This window comes from Oncorhynchus kisutch, linkage group LG15, assembly GCF_002021735.2.
Source record: "Oncorhynchus kisutch isolate 150728-3 linkage group LG15, Okis_V2, whole genome shotgun sequence".
Taxonomy (NCBI): Eukaryota; Metazoa; Chordata; class Actinopteri; order Salmoniformes; family Salmonidae; genus Oncorhynchus; species Oncorhynchus kisutch.
The window spans coordinates 62,501,233-62,516,014 of NC_034188.2; the positions used below are offsets into that span (position 1 = coordinate 62,501,233).

A 14,782-nucleotide genomic window follows, 5' to 3' on the forward strand; every position below is an offset into this window, starting at 1 on the left:
ACTATATAAACTCAGCAAAAAAGAAACGTTCTCTATTTTCAGCTAAGTTAACATGTGTAAATATTTGTATGAACATAACAAGATTCAACAACTGAGACATAAACTGAACAGGTTCCACAGACATGTGACTAACAGAAATTGAATAATGTGTCCCTGAACAAAGGGGGGGTCAAAATCAAAAGTAAGACAGTACCTGGTGTGGCCACCAGCTGCATTAAGTACGGCAGTGCATCTCCTCATGGACTGCACCAGATTTGCCGGTTCTTGCTGTGAGATGTTACCCCACTCTTCCACCAATGCACCTGCAAGCTTCCGGACATTTCTGGGGGGAATGGCCCTAGCCCTCACCCTCCGACCCAAGTTGTTCCAGACGTGCTCAATGGGATTGAGATCTGGGCTCTTCACTGGCCATGGCAAAACACTGACATTCCTCTCTTGCAGGAAATCACGCACAGAACGAGCAGTATGGCTGGTGGCAATGTCATGCTGGAGGGTCATGTCAGGATGAGCCTGCAGGAAGGGTACCACATGAGGGAGGAGGATGTCTTCCCAGTAACGCACAGCATTGAGATTGCCTGCAATGACAACAAGCTCACACCGCCCCAGATCATGATGGACCCTCCACCTCCAAATCGATCTCGCTCCAGAATGCAGGCCTCAGTGTAACACTCATTCCTTCAACGATAAACGCGAATCCAACCATCACCCCTGGTGAGACAAAACCGCGACTCGTGAGAGAAAAGCACTTTTTGCCAGTCCTGTCTGGTCCAGCGATGGTGGTTTTGTGCCCATAGGCGACGTTGTTGCCGGTGATGTCTGGTGAGGACCTGCCTTACAACAGGCCTACAAGCCCTCGGTCCAGCCTCTCTCAGCATATTACGGACAGTCTGAGCAGTGATGGAGGGATTGTGCGTTCTTGGTGTAACTCGTGTGTACCGATGTGCTGTTCGGATGTACCGATCCTGTGCAGGTGTTGTTACACGTGGTCTGCCACTGCGTGGACGATCAGCTGTCCGTCCTGTCTCCCTGTAGAGCTGTCTTAGGCATCTCACAGTACGGATGTTGCAATTTATTGCCCTGGCCACATCTGCAGTCCTCATGCCTCTTTGCAGCATTCCTAAGGCACGTTCACGCAGATGAGCAGGGACCTTGGGCATCTTTCTTTTGGTGTTTTTCAGAGTCAGTAGAAAGGCCTCTTTAGTGTCCTAAGTTTTCATAACTGTGACCTTAATTGCCTACCGTCTGTAAACTGTTAGTGTCTTAACGACAGTTCCACAGGTGCATGTTCATTAATTGTTTATGGTTCATTGAACAAGCATGGGGAACGGTGGTTAAACCCTTTGCAAATGAAGATCTGTGAAGTTATTTTGGATTTTTACGAATTATCTTTGAAAGACAGGGTCCTGAAAAGGGGATGTTTCTTGTTTTGCTGGGTTTATATAATACATTTTATTCATACATGGTTCAGAAAGAAACCTGAAAAACTAAAAACAACAGCAATGCTCTTATACAAAAAAATGGATAGAGTAGAAAATAATTGTTACCATGCTTCATTGAAATTTGACACAAGCAGAATATGGTCCATTAAAAATGAAGTAGGCTACTATGGATCAGGGTGGATTGCAGACTGCGTGTCATGTTGCCCATCAGGTGATAGAGAAGACAGAAAGGGCTGCCATATCTTATTAAATGTGCTGGATCGTGACCAGTCCTTTCCATATGTAACAGACTAGTGACTTCATCTAACCAGGTTTTTAAAAATGGGACAAATATTTTCTATTATTAATCTTTCCGTGTTTTTGTAAGCATACCAGTCTGTCTCCTGTTGTCTTTTCTGCTCTGTTTTCAGCTTTGATTGGTCTGTGGTGGCAGCATAGCAGTGTCCTGATGTCCTGTGAGGTGTGTCTCTATCTAACATTCCAGCTGTGTTTTCAGGTGGAGCTGAAGATGAAGTATAATGACCAGCACTGTAAAGCCAGGGGTCTGCTGTCAGGCTCCCGCTGGTATGAGATCCAGGCCTACAGAGCCCTCAACCAGGCCCTGGGCAGGTACGGGTCTCTTTGTTTATGTTCCTGTTTGTTTCTCCATCCTTGACTCAGCCTATCACAGGAGGCTTCCTCCTAGCTCACAAATCAGGCTCATGATCAGAAGGCTGAAAAGGTTTTGATAAATTTTAAAAACCAGGCGGTTACTACCTGAACTTGACAATGTTTTTGCTACCACAGGTGTATCAGACACAAGAATGACTGGGGAGCCCTCATTCTGGTAGACGACAGGTTTGGGAACAACCCCAACAAATACATCTCAGGTACTGAAATTAATGATCACATGTTGCAGCCACTCGAGATTCATGTACTTACAAACAAGCCCTCTAATGTCCCTGTTGTCTTACACAATGTGTAGTTAATTATCTTGGGCACATGGTGGTGATGGTAAGCCATCCATAAGATAGAGGGCTTGTGTTGAGCAGGGTGGCAGGTAGTCTAGTGTTTAGAGCATTGGGCCAGTAACTGAAAGGTCGCTGGTTCGAATACCCGAGCCAACAAAGTGCAAATATGCCGATGTGCCCTGGAGCAAGGCACTTAACCCTAATTTTATCCAGCAGTGCCGTACTACTATGGCTGACCCTGTAAAATCAACACATTTCACTGCACCTATCCAGTGTATGGCAATAAAACATACTAGAGATCGACTGATTATGATTTTTCAACGCTGATACCGGTTATTGGATGACCAAAAAAGCCGATACCGATTAATCGGACGATTTTTTTATATTTTTTATTTGTAATAATGACAATTACAACAATACTGAATGAACACTTATTTTAACTTAATATAATACATCAATAAAATCAATTTAGCCTCAAGTAAATAATGAAACATTTTCAATTTGGTTTAAATAATGCAAAAACAAAGTGTTGGAGAAGAAAGTAAAAGTGCAATATGAGCCATGTAAGAAAGCTAACGTTTAAGTTCCTTGCTCAGAACATGAGAAAGCTGGTGGTTCCTTTTAACATGAGTCTTCAATATTCCCAGGTAAGAAGTTTTAGGTTGTAGTTATTATAGGAATTATAGGACTATTTCCCTCTATACCATTTGTATTTCATTAACCTTTATAGGCACTTTAGTATTGCCAGTGTAACAGTATAGCTTCCGTCCCTCTCCTCGCTCCTCCCTGGGCTCGAACCAGAAACACAACGACAACAGCCACCCTCAAAGCAGCGTTACCCTTGCAGAGCAAGGGAAACAACCACAGGCTCAGAGCGAGTGACGTTTGAAATGCTTTTAGCGCGCGCTAACTCATTTCACTTCGGTTACACCAGCCTCATCTCAGGAGTTGATAGGCTTGAAGTCTTAAACTGCGCAATGCTTGACGCACAACGAAGAGCTGCTGGCAAAACACACAAAAGTGCTGTTTGAATGAATGTTTAAGCACCTGCTTCTGCCTACCACTGCTCAGTCAGATACTTGTATGCTTGTATGCTCAGTCATATTATACGCAACGCAGGACACGCTAGATAATATCTAGTAATATCATCATTCATGTGTAGTTAACTAGTTATTATGATTGATTGATTGTTTTTTATAAGAGAAGTTTAATGCTAGCTAGCAACTTACCATGGCTTACTGCATTCGCGTAACAGGCGAAGGGTAAAAAAAACACCCTGTTAAGAACTCTTTATATATATATATTTTTAAATATTGACTTTCAATGTGGAGTGCAACAAGAGGCAGGTCGTTATTGCGTTGGACTAGTTAACTGTAAGATTGCAAGATTGGATCCCCCGAGCTGACAATGTGAAATTTAGCAAAATAAAATTCTTAGAATAAGTATTATTAGAAATGACTGTAAATAATTTGTTTTTATATTATAATAATGTATGTTTTTAAATGGGTGTAGGTGGTGGAATGCCCTTCCACTAACAAGATTAGTATCTGTTTACCCCAGGTCTGTCCAAGTGGGTGCGTAACCTGGTCAGGCACCACGACACCTTCAGAGGTGCCATGCAGTCGCTGGTGGCCTTCTCCCAGTGCCAACAGGGGGCAGGAGAGATCCATGGAGCAGGGAGCCAGACCTTCAACAGCACCACCGTCCTGTCTCCAGCCAGTCAATCTAGGCCCAGTCCTAGCCCCAGCTCAGACTGCCTTCTCTGGGCCACGGTGCACCACACTACCACGTCTCAGGTCCCAGAGCCCCACACCCAGCTACAGGGGTTCAGGTCCTGGGTTCCCCCTACGGTCTCTGTCCCACCTGCTCTGTGGCCTCTCCCCACCACCAGCACTGGAAAGAGTGGAAACATAGGTGAGATGTATTACATTAGATACGGTGCATTCGGAAAGTATTCAGACCCCTTTAATTTTTCCACATTTTGTTAGTCTAAAATGGGTTCAATAGTTTTTTTCCTTCATCCATCTACACACAATATCCCATAATGACAAAGACAATACATTTTTTGCAAATATATAAAAAAATTACATTTACATAAGTATTCAGACCCTTTACTCAGTACTGTGTTGAAGCGATTACAGCCTTGAGTCTTCTTGGGTATGACGCTACAAGCTTGTCAGATTGGATGGGGAGCGTCGCTGCACAGCTATTTTCAGGTCTCCGCAGAGATTTTCGGTCGGGTTTAAGTCCAGGCTCTGGCTGAGCTACTCAAGGACATTCAGAGACTTGTCCCAAAGCCATTCCTACATTATCTTGGCTATGTGCTTAGGGTCGTTGTCCTATTGGAAGGTGAACCTGTTCCACCAGAGACTCTGGGTTCGCGCCCAGGCTCTGTCTCAGCCGGCCACGACCGAGAGGTCTGTGGGGCGACGCACAATTGGCCTAGCGTCGTCCGGGTTTAGAAGGGTTTGGCCGGTAGGGATATCCTTGTCTCATCACGCACGGTGTTTCCTCCGACACATTGGTGCGGCTGGCTTCCGGGTTGTTAAGAAGCAGTGCGGTTGGGTTGTGTTTCGGAGGACGCATGGCTTTCGACCTTCGTCTCTCCCGAGCCCGTACGGGAGTTGTAGCGATGAGACAAGATAGTAATTACTAAAAAAACAATTGGATAGGATCTCTCTGTACTTTGCTCCGTTCATCTTTCCCTTGATCCTAACTAGTCTCCCAGTCCCTGCCGCTAAAAAACATCCCCAGAACATGATGCTGCCACGACCGTGGAGATGGTGCCTTTCCTTCAGACGTGACGCTTGGCATTCAAGCCAAAGAGTTCAGTCTTGGTTTCATCACACCAAATAATCTTGTTTCTCATGGTCACAGTCCTTTTAGGTGCCTTTTGGCAAACTCTAAGCGGGCTGTTGTGCCTTTTACTGAGGAATGGCTTCCTACTGGCCACTCTACCATAAAGGCCTGATTGGTGGAGTGCTGCAGAGATGGTTGCCCTTCTAGAAGGTTCTCCCATCTCCACAGAGGAACTCTGTCAGAGTGCCCATCGGGTTCTTGGTCACCTCCCTGACCAAGGCCCTAATGGGGCGGCAGGGTAGCCTAGTGGTTAGAGAGTTGAACTAATAACCGGAAGGTTGCAAGTTCAAACCCCCGAGCTGACAAGGTACAAATCTGTCGTTCTGCCCCTGAACAGGCAGTTAACCCACTGTTCCTAGGCCATCATTGAAAATAAGAATTTGTTCTTAACTGACTTGCCTAGTTAAATAAAGGTAAAAATATAAAAAAAGAATCCATTCTTGATACCTTGCTCTGGTTCATTTAACAGTGCTAGCGAGCCCAACTTATAGGATCCTTGAGGCCAATGTTGGCATCTTGAATGTACTTTCCCAGTTATTTTCTCATCTTTACTGTCAACACCAGATGACTGCTCCAATCAGCTCCTCAGCTGAATTTCTAAATGCATTGTAACAGTCTTCATACAAACGTGTTGTCTTTCCTTTCCATGATTTCCCATAATGTGTGTATTCTCTATGAGCAGGTGACCAGAAGCAGACACAGCAACACCCCTCCACTCATCCGAACAGTGATCCCAAGGCCCCGCCCCCGAACATCTCCACTCCCCTCACCACCCCACGGTCCGTGCACCACCTCTTCACCTCCACCCTTGTGAGCTCCACCCACTTCAAGACTCCAATCTTCCAGGCCCAGGACCCAAGCAGGCATCAAGATCATCTGGATGACCCGCCACGGCCTGACTCTGTGGAGGAGGAGGAGAAGAAGATCCAGGAGAATGTGAGTCAGGATCCCTTGATCCCCTTCCAAGGAGGGATGGCCCGTGAGGGGCTGGATGGACCGGTATCTACCCCTCCCAGCCCGGACCAGGGTCCGGTTCTAGTCCTCTCCCCAGTGGAGGTCCCTGCCAGTTGTGAGCCCAGACAGACCACTGTAGTTGTTGACGATCCCACCCTGCTAGAGGAAGAGGAAGACCAGAGCATCTTCTTCACACCTGAGATGTTTGATGACGAAGAGGAGGTGGTGGACACCAAGCCTCTCCCCAGGACAGTGCAGGGGATGATGACAGGGGAGGGAACTGTGCTTGCGTCCAGCCTTGCTCTCTCTACCGGAACAGCCCAGGCTCTGTCTGAGGACCTGTTTGGCCCAGAGCAGGGTCCCAGGGAGGACACAGAGACAGTCACTACCACTGATACCAAGAGGGGAGGCGCTCTCGCTCCCTCAGCCAGTAGAGACTGTGTCAGTGTGGGATGGGAACAGGACAGGCAGCAGGGGAGTAGGATAGGGAGTGGTGATGAGGCCCAACAGACCCAGAGACAGGAGGACCAAGGTCAGGGAGAAGGACAGGAGCTGAACCAGGGGGCGACCCAAGGCCAGAGCAGGCAGACAGGCAGCAGGACACACAGACTGTCCAGGTCCAAACAGAAAGCTCCAGAGCCATCCTCAGGTAAATTAACCAGCTACTTCATTGTTGTCCCTAAGGTTATAACCATAGACAAGTAGACACCAGGTTATAACTAGATGATGAGGCACCAGGGCCCGTATTCACAAAGGGTCTCAGTAGGAGTGCTGATCTAGAATCAGTTATTCATTTTAGATAATAATTATTAAAATTAAATGGACAGGTGAGATCTGATCCTAGATCAGCACTCCAACTAAACTCTTTATGGACACGGGCCCAGGTTATACCCATAAACTATGGTTATAAATATAGATAACTAGACACACCAAAACGCTCAGTAAAGCCAGTTCATTCTCAGATCATCATGTCTCATTATCTGGCGTGACAGCATAACTGGGTTGCCTCGTCTGACCGACATTATCGGTTTAAACAGTCTGGAGCTAACGAACTTCTCACAAATTGCCATGTTAACGTACAGTCTTATATTTTTGTACACATCATTAAAATGCATGAAAATGTGTTTATTTTCATGTAAACGCGATGGAAGCATTGTACCGTTACGTGTTTTAATGAGTGTTATTTGGAGTGAGGAGAGGAGTGGAAGGATGCAGCATGCCTGACTTCACACAGATAGACATCTTGCATTTTTACACAGTTACTGTTCAATCTTTTCATAAATGTAGTATCTGATGTAAACTAGAGGGGAGGTTGGGGTGTGGGGATGTGTGTTCAATGACTTGGGGGAAACACCCAAGGCCTTTCCAGCAACACAAGAAACCTCAGAAATACCATCATTCATCTTGAGAACATCTCATCTCCAGGGTGACAATGTGTGTATGTATGTATGTATGTATGTATTAATATATATATATATATATATATATATATATATCAATAAATAATGATTGTGGCCATCTGATATGGAAAATGGATGAATAAAATCATGTTAGCAGGTTTTTGTTTGTGTGGTGTCAAGTTGATGTAGAAGAGTGCAGATGTGTAGTTTGAACCATCAATAAAGCACCTTGTATTGGCTTTACTTTGCCAGTTACCATGTTATTGACCCAATAGTACCAAAAAGAAGTTTTATCTTTCAGAAGGTAAAGCCGATAAAGAATTATAAATGCTGTATTTTAAAAATTTTAGTCTCAGTTGTTAAACTGTAGTTGTTTTTATGTTAGTATTTTGTTAGTAGTTGGACCTGTTTGTCTTTGCTATAGTGGTGGTCAGTTTCTCTATTTCTTCATTCCGGCTTGCAGAAGCGGGTTACTATTGAATTTGATGTGATATTATGGCTTTCATTAAACCTTGGTAAATAAATATTTATTGACCTGTTTATGTCCATTGCTTCCCGTATATGCCTAATGTTCTGTATGTACGAACAGTTAAGCAAATGGCATATGTTCTCACGTACACCCTAACCATTCCCCTTCATGGGGAAAATGGTTTAATGATGTCGTGAAGAGTAAAAGCCATTTACTGTGTTTGAAGGATTAGTTGTGATCGTGGTTTCGGCTTACCCCGACAATGATCAATCATACCATTGATTAAAGAAGCTGAATTGTAGATGGAGGGAGGCAGGAACAGTTGAAGTCTGCCAAATTAAGCCCCATTAGCTTGACAGGACGTTGTCTCGTTAGAACACAAATCTCCCTAACAATCCCTAACCTGTGATTGGTTGACGGAGGAGTCCAATGTGGACGCCCGAACCATTCAATTAAAGCTCATCCCTCTGCTCATCAGCCTCAATATGTGACAGTGCTTTAGCTTCGTTAGTTAATGTAATTGCATGGCTGAACGTGGCAGGGCACCTCATTAATATCAGTATCAACAAGGGTACCATGGGAGAGGGTAAGCAGATGTCCAAATTAGAGGTCGACCGATTATGATTTTTCAACGCCGAAACCGATTATTGGGAGGACCAAAAAAAGCCGATGCCGATTTTTAAAAATGTATTTGTAATAATGACAATTACAACAATACTGAATGAACACTTATTTTAACTTAATATATAAAATCAATTTAGCCTCAAATAAATAATGAAATAATGAAACATCTTCAATTTGGTTTAAATAATGCAAAAACAAAGTGTTGGAGGAGAAAGTAAAAGTGCAATATGAGCCATGTAAGAAAGCTAACATTTAAGTTCCTTGCTCAGAACATGAGAACATATGAAAGCTGGTGGTTCCTTTTTAACATGAGTCTTCAATATTCCCAGGTAAGAAGTTTTAGGTTGTAGTTATAGGAATTATAGGACTATTTCCCTCTATACCATTTGTATTTCATTAACCTTTGACTATTGGATGTTCTTATAGGCACTTTTGTATTGCCAGTGTAACAGTAGAGCTTCTGTCCCTCTCCTTGCTCCTCCCTGGGCTCGAACCAGGAACACAACGACAACAGCCACCCTCGAAGCAGCGTTACCCATGCAGAGCAAGGGAAACAACCACCCCAAGGCTCAGAGCGAGTGAAGTTTGAAACGCTATTAACGCACGCTAACTAGCTAGCCATTTCACTTCGGTTACACCAGCCTCATCTCGGGAGTTGATAGGCTTGAAGTCATAAACAGCGCAATGCTTGACGGCACAACGAAGAGCTGCTGGCAAAACGCACGAAAGTGCTGTTTGAATGAATGTTTAAGCACCTGCTTCTGCCTACCATTGCTCAGTCAGAATATACGCAACGCAGGACACGCTAGATAATATCTAGTAATATCATCAACCATATGTAGTTAACTAGTGATTATTATTGATTGATTGTTTTTTATAAGATAAGTATAATGCTAGCTAGCAACTTACCTTGGCTTACTGCATTCACATAACAGGCAGTCAGTCTCCTTGTGTAGTGCAACGGTCGTTATTGCGTTGGACTAGTTAACTGTAAGGTTGCAAGATTGGGTCAAGGTGACAAGGTGAAAATCTGTCGTTCTGCCCCTGAAGGAGGCAGTTAACTCACCGTTCCTAGGCCGTCATTGAAAATAAGAATGTGTTCTTAAATTACTTGCCTAGTTAAATCGGTGTCCAAAAATACAGATTTCCGATTGTTATGAAAACTTGAAATCGGCCCTAATTAATCGGCCATTCCGATTAATCGGTCGACCTCTAGTCCGAATAGGTGGTTAGTCTATTGGTCTGTAAGGCTGTTATGCAGCACTGTGAGGTAATTGGAGTATTTACTGAGGCTTCCTTTAGTATCTGATTAGCCTTTATATATCCTTACGAGTTGGAACAAATACATTATAAATACAAATACATTATCCACACATTAGGCTAATTGTAGTATTTTTTTTATGTCCCATGTTACTGATAATTGGAAAGTAAGTTTGTTTCAGCTGGTTTGAGATTTTGCCATTTAAAAGACAACACCACGCAGTAGGAGGCAGCTGGCATATTGACATAATTTGCTTTAATTGGCAGGTCACTGCGCTGAGGTCACAAGACCGACCCAGCCATGGAAAGGGAGAGTTGTTCTTTCCAAGACTCAGGCTAAGAACCAGGACCAGACCCATGTCAGGTGCAGTCAGAGGGGCAGAGGCAGAACCAAGGCAGGGGTGCCCTTTGCACCCACCTCCAGTCTCCCAGTTCAGCCACAGACCAAAGACCAGAGCCTAGAGGTCCAGGGCAGGACAGCCAGAGTCAGATCTGCTAGTGTCGCTGGTCCTGAAGAGACTGAGGGAGAGCAGGCTGTCACAGGATGGAAGGACCAGGCCTCTACCAAGCCTGGGACTAGTATTAGGGCCAAGACCAGGGGGCCAGAGGACTCTTTCAAGTCAGAAACCAGCAGGACGGCCAGGGGGCAGGAGGATGTTCCCAAGCCAGAGACCAACAGCAGTAAGGCCAAGGGGCAGGAGGTTACTAGTGTTTTCTGCCAACAGTACAGCAGCAGGGGGAGATTGAAGACAACATGCAGAACAGAGGTGAAGAGATTCAGGGGGAAAGAGGCACGGTTGCCCCCCTCTTGGGAGGGCCTGGAAGAAGTCACGAGCAGCACCCCCGCCACCACAACAGTGCACTTGGACATTGTCAACCCTAAATGCGAGGGTAGAGTGTGTGTCCGAGGAAGTCCTGGAGGTGAACCTGAGACTGAGAGTAGCTCCACTGGTCTAGCAAAGGAAGGGCCTGGTAGTCAGAACTCTTTACAGAAAGGTTAGACAGCCTGTACGCATCAGAGTAATTTGGTCAGTGTATTCCTTTTTTTCTTGTCAGTGAATTTATCAGTGCTCATTTGGAAATTAAATCAAAACCATCCATCTGTTGCTTGTTCTCCCCCTCTAGGCATCAAGGTGCAGGATAGAGGGGGCAACAGGGCCTCTCGGAGGAGGAAGGTGCGTTAGGGTCCACTGCATAGACCAGGTTTGGAGCCTAGGTATCTGAACAGTAGTGATGCACATTGTTTGTATGTGACAAGACTAATATGATGCACATCATGCCAACTCAAGTCTTGTCTTTCAGAGGACTAACAACCACAGACCCTGTTCCAGAGGACTAGACTGTGCTGTGTGTGGGCAGCAGCTACTGCCTGTGGCAGAGGGTACATTTAATTCCCACAAATAAACACATATCCTTATGTCAGTGATCCTCAATCAAATCAAAAGTGGATGTTGTAACTTGTGACCGTGTACCTTAAATGAGCTAGGCTTAAAGGCACCAGAGGGTGGGGGGGGCACAGCTGCAGGTCCAGCACACTGTCCATGCCTCCCACCCAGACCCCAATGTCCCCCCTACCCCACTGGTGGTATGGGGGCATAGCGGCCCTACAGGCCCTCAGAAGCTGTCTTCAGCCTTACAGGGACAACAACACTACAGGTAGACATTAAATAAATCATACATCTGACTTTATCTTTAATCTTTGCCTAACCTACAGGAATTAGTTAATTTGTGATTTCACTGTGGAATAATACAGCCACATACGAAGAACCTGCTATTACAGACTTTCCTTGTTCAGGCTTGTTTTAGTACCTCTGGGGATGACCATAAAGAGAGGGAAGCACTGTTATAGGAGCTAAACATTGCAGTCAGCAAGATGTTTCCATAGTTACAAAACCCCTGCTTCATTGATGCCATAAGTCTATGCTGGGGAGCTCCCCTCTCTTTGAAGTGAGAGTGAGAGAAACCAACCTGTCTGAACGATGTCCCAACTCTGAAAGGCTCTAACCTGGATCCACCCAAATCACTGACTCAATAGATTATTCAGGACAAAAGAATCCATGGTGCCTGCTAGAATCCCCTAGTCACTTTTCCCTTTGACAGTGTTGCTATCCAAGCCAAAGAATAAGAATGAATCATTCTATTTCTCTGATCCAAGCACCTTTCATCCATACATACAGTACACACTTCCCCAACAGCATTCTATAGTTCCGTTGGTATATGTATTTATAGTCCCTTCAAAGTAATGATCCATTTAAACTATCTGTCGTTATAAAACAGCAATCAGTGTCACTAGCCAAAGAGCATTTATACGTATTCACTTTCCCCCAGGATTAAGGTGTACGACTTTCTGTGCTGACGAGTGGGTTAATGGTGTGGCTGGCGGCTGAGGCCTTTGATGCTGTCTCCCTACAGGCTTTTCTGTGGGTTACTTTGCATTCAGTTGTTTTGTCCTTTATTTTCATTTTCTCTTTCTCTCTCTGAAGCACACACACACACACACACGTACAGCCTACAATTCTATCTGGGACCCAGTGGAGTGCTCTGTGACAAGGCTGCTACAGTGTATAGGTTGTGCCTTCCACAACCCCTACTCTTCCTCTCCTGCTGCTGTGGTAGCAGCTGAGATCCAGCACCCTCGGGACCCCACCCTGGACCAGGTGAGCCTCAAAGCCTCAACCTTACAGGGAGGGACACAGCACCTTGTACTAGGTGTGCTTGGTCTGGTTGTCCTCTAGCTGGTGCTCCACAGACACAAACAATTGTTTATTCCTTAAAAGCAGCCTATGAATAAGGAGAGACTAATATCCACGCTTTGGGTTTGTTTAGAGCAATTCCATGGTAACAGAATGAGACTCAGATTTGTCACTTTAAAATGTATGTCAAACAAAAACCAATGACCGCAAAGTTAATCAACCCATACAGTTCTGAGCACAATTTCCACAGAAAATTCTACAAAAATACATTTGCTTGAAGAACAGTGATGCTAAGAGGATGCAAAGTTTTTGTGACGGTTTGTGACATCATTCTGTTACCAAACTTTGCACCAACCAAAAATGTTAGCATTTTCTAACCAAAAACCAATGGAAGTCAATGTACCCCAAATGTCTGCCTCATAATCAAGTTATGAATCAAGACAGTAATGTTAACCTGACCATAACAGGTTGAATCAGTTGTTGAACTCACAGGTATAATTTATGTAATGACATACATCTTGTTCTGTGCTTAGTACAAGATGTTATTTTCTATCTTCATATGTTGCTGTGGGTTTGAAGTGTGTGTTCAGTAACCAATGTGACAGATTAACGTTGCATTGTAACCAATATCTGTCCCTCTTCTGTGTTCAGAAATATGCTGTAATTATTGAACTGTATGATGATGCAAAATTAAGACTGAAACATCATGCCAATATCAATCTATGGTTGGCAGTGTGTGTGCGCGCATGCATACGTGCATGTGTGATGGCATTGTACTGTACAACCTCTTAGATGTAAAGTCCCCTGTTTTGGGGACCTGCTTGGTTCTAGTACCGGTTCCGACTGACATTTTCACTTATAAATCAGTATGTGGATCCCATAGATCGAAATGGATTGCATTGAGTGGTAGTCCTGATTCTCATGGACACAGGACTATGTCTCTTCTGCCTGTGTAAGGCAGGATGTGAAATCTGACACCACTTGAAGTTGGCATGTCCCTCCATTTAATTCGCTCTTCCGACTGTCCATCAACTCCTGACTAAACCCTACGTCACGAACAGCCACTAACAATGCATATGCCTGGAATCCTTACATCGCAATTCAGCAGGAGAGAGTGGTTTCGTTGCTGTAGCACATTCAGAGACCGATTTATGGCCAGTAATCTAAAACAATTAGATCATTTTAAACAAAAAACACTTTGTCATAGATGGACAAGATTAATAGGAGATGAAAGGTGAGTTCCTCACGAGTAATGGAAGCCAAGCTCTGTGAGAAGTTCACAGTGATGGGGGCAGACGTTTGATCAAGAGAGAACTTTAGAAAATATGCACATTTTCTCTAACACTAAATATACATCTGTATTTCACAGTTACAAGCAGTGGTGGAAAAAGTCCCCAATTTTCATACTAGATTAAAAGCTCTGTAAGGCCATAAGCAAACAAGAAAATGCTCATCCAGAAGCGGCGCTCCTAGTGGCCGGGGACTTTAATGCAGGCAAACTTACATCCGTTTTACCTAATTTCTACCAGCATGTCACATGGTCAACCAGACGGAAAATAACTCTAGACCACCTTTACTCCACACACAGAGATGCATACAAAGCTCTCCCCCACCCTCCATTTGGCAAATCTGACCATAATTCTATCCTTCTGATTCCTGCTTAACAATCAAAAACTAAAGCAGGAAGTACTAGTGACTCGCTCAATACGGAAGTGGTCAGATGATCCGGATGCTACGCTACAGGACTGTTTTGCTAGCACAGACTGGAATATGTTCCTGGCATCCATTGGCATTGAGCAGTATACCACCTCAGTCATTGGCTTCATCAATAAGTGCATCCACAACATCGTCCCCACAGTGACCGTATGTACATATCCCAACCAGAAGCCATGGATTACAGGTAACATCTGCATTGAGCTAAAGGCTAGAGCTGCTGCTTTCAAGGAGAGGGACACTAATCCAGACGCTTATAAGAAATCCCGCTATGCCCTCAGACAAACAAGCAAATCGTCAATACATGAATAAGATTGAATACTACTACACCGGCTCTGACGCTTGTCGGATGTGGCAGGGCTTAAACCATTACAGACTACAAAGGGAAACCCAGCCGCGAGCTGCCCAGTGACGTGAGCCT

At 44.5% G+C, this 14,782-nt stretch overlaps 1 protein-coding gene across 3 annotated transcripts in view; it reads left to right on the plus strand.

The window, feature by feature from the left end:
• LOC109905644 (BRCA1 interacting helicase 1) overlaps positions 1 to 14,120 on the plus strand; it is a 45,374-nt gene extending 31,254 nt beyond the window's left edge. For 2 of the 3 annotated variants that reach the window (XM_031790746.1, XM_031790747.1), the window contains exons 17-22: positions 1,936 to 2,048; positions 2,226 to 2,308; positions 3,950 to 4,303; positions 5,931 to 6,851; positions 10,223 to 10,951; positions 11,081 to 14,120. In XM_031790746.1, the coding sequence (XP_031646606.1) occupies positions 1,936 to 2,048; positions 2,226 to 2,308; positions 3,950 to 4,303; positions 5,931 to 6,851; positions 10,223 to 10,951; positions 11,081 to 11,139 (2,259 nt within the window). In that variant the 3' untranslated portion in view covers positions 11,140 to 14,120. Of the gene's footprint in view, positions 1 to 1,935; positions 2,049 to 2,225; positions 2,309 to 3,949; positions 4,304 to 5,930; positions 8,142 to 10,222; positions 10,952 to 11,080 lie in introns of those variants that run through there. The other variant, XM_031790749.1, reaches the window with a different exon arrangement.
• Positions 14,121 to 14,782: the final 662 nt, after the last annotated feature.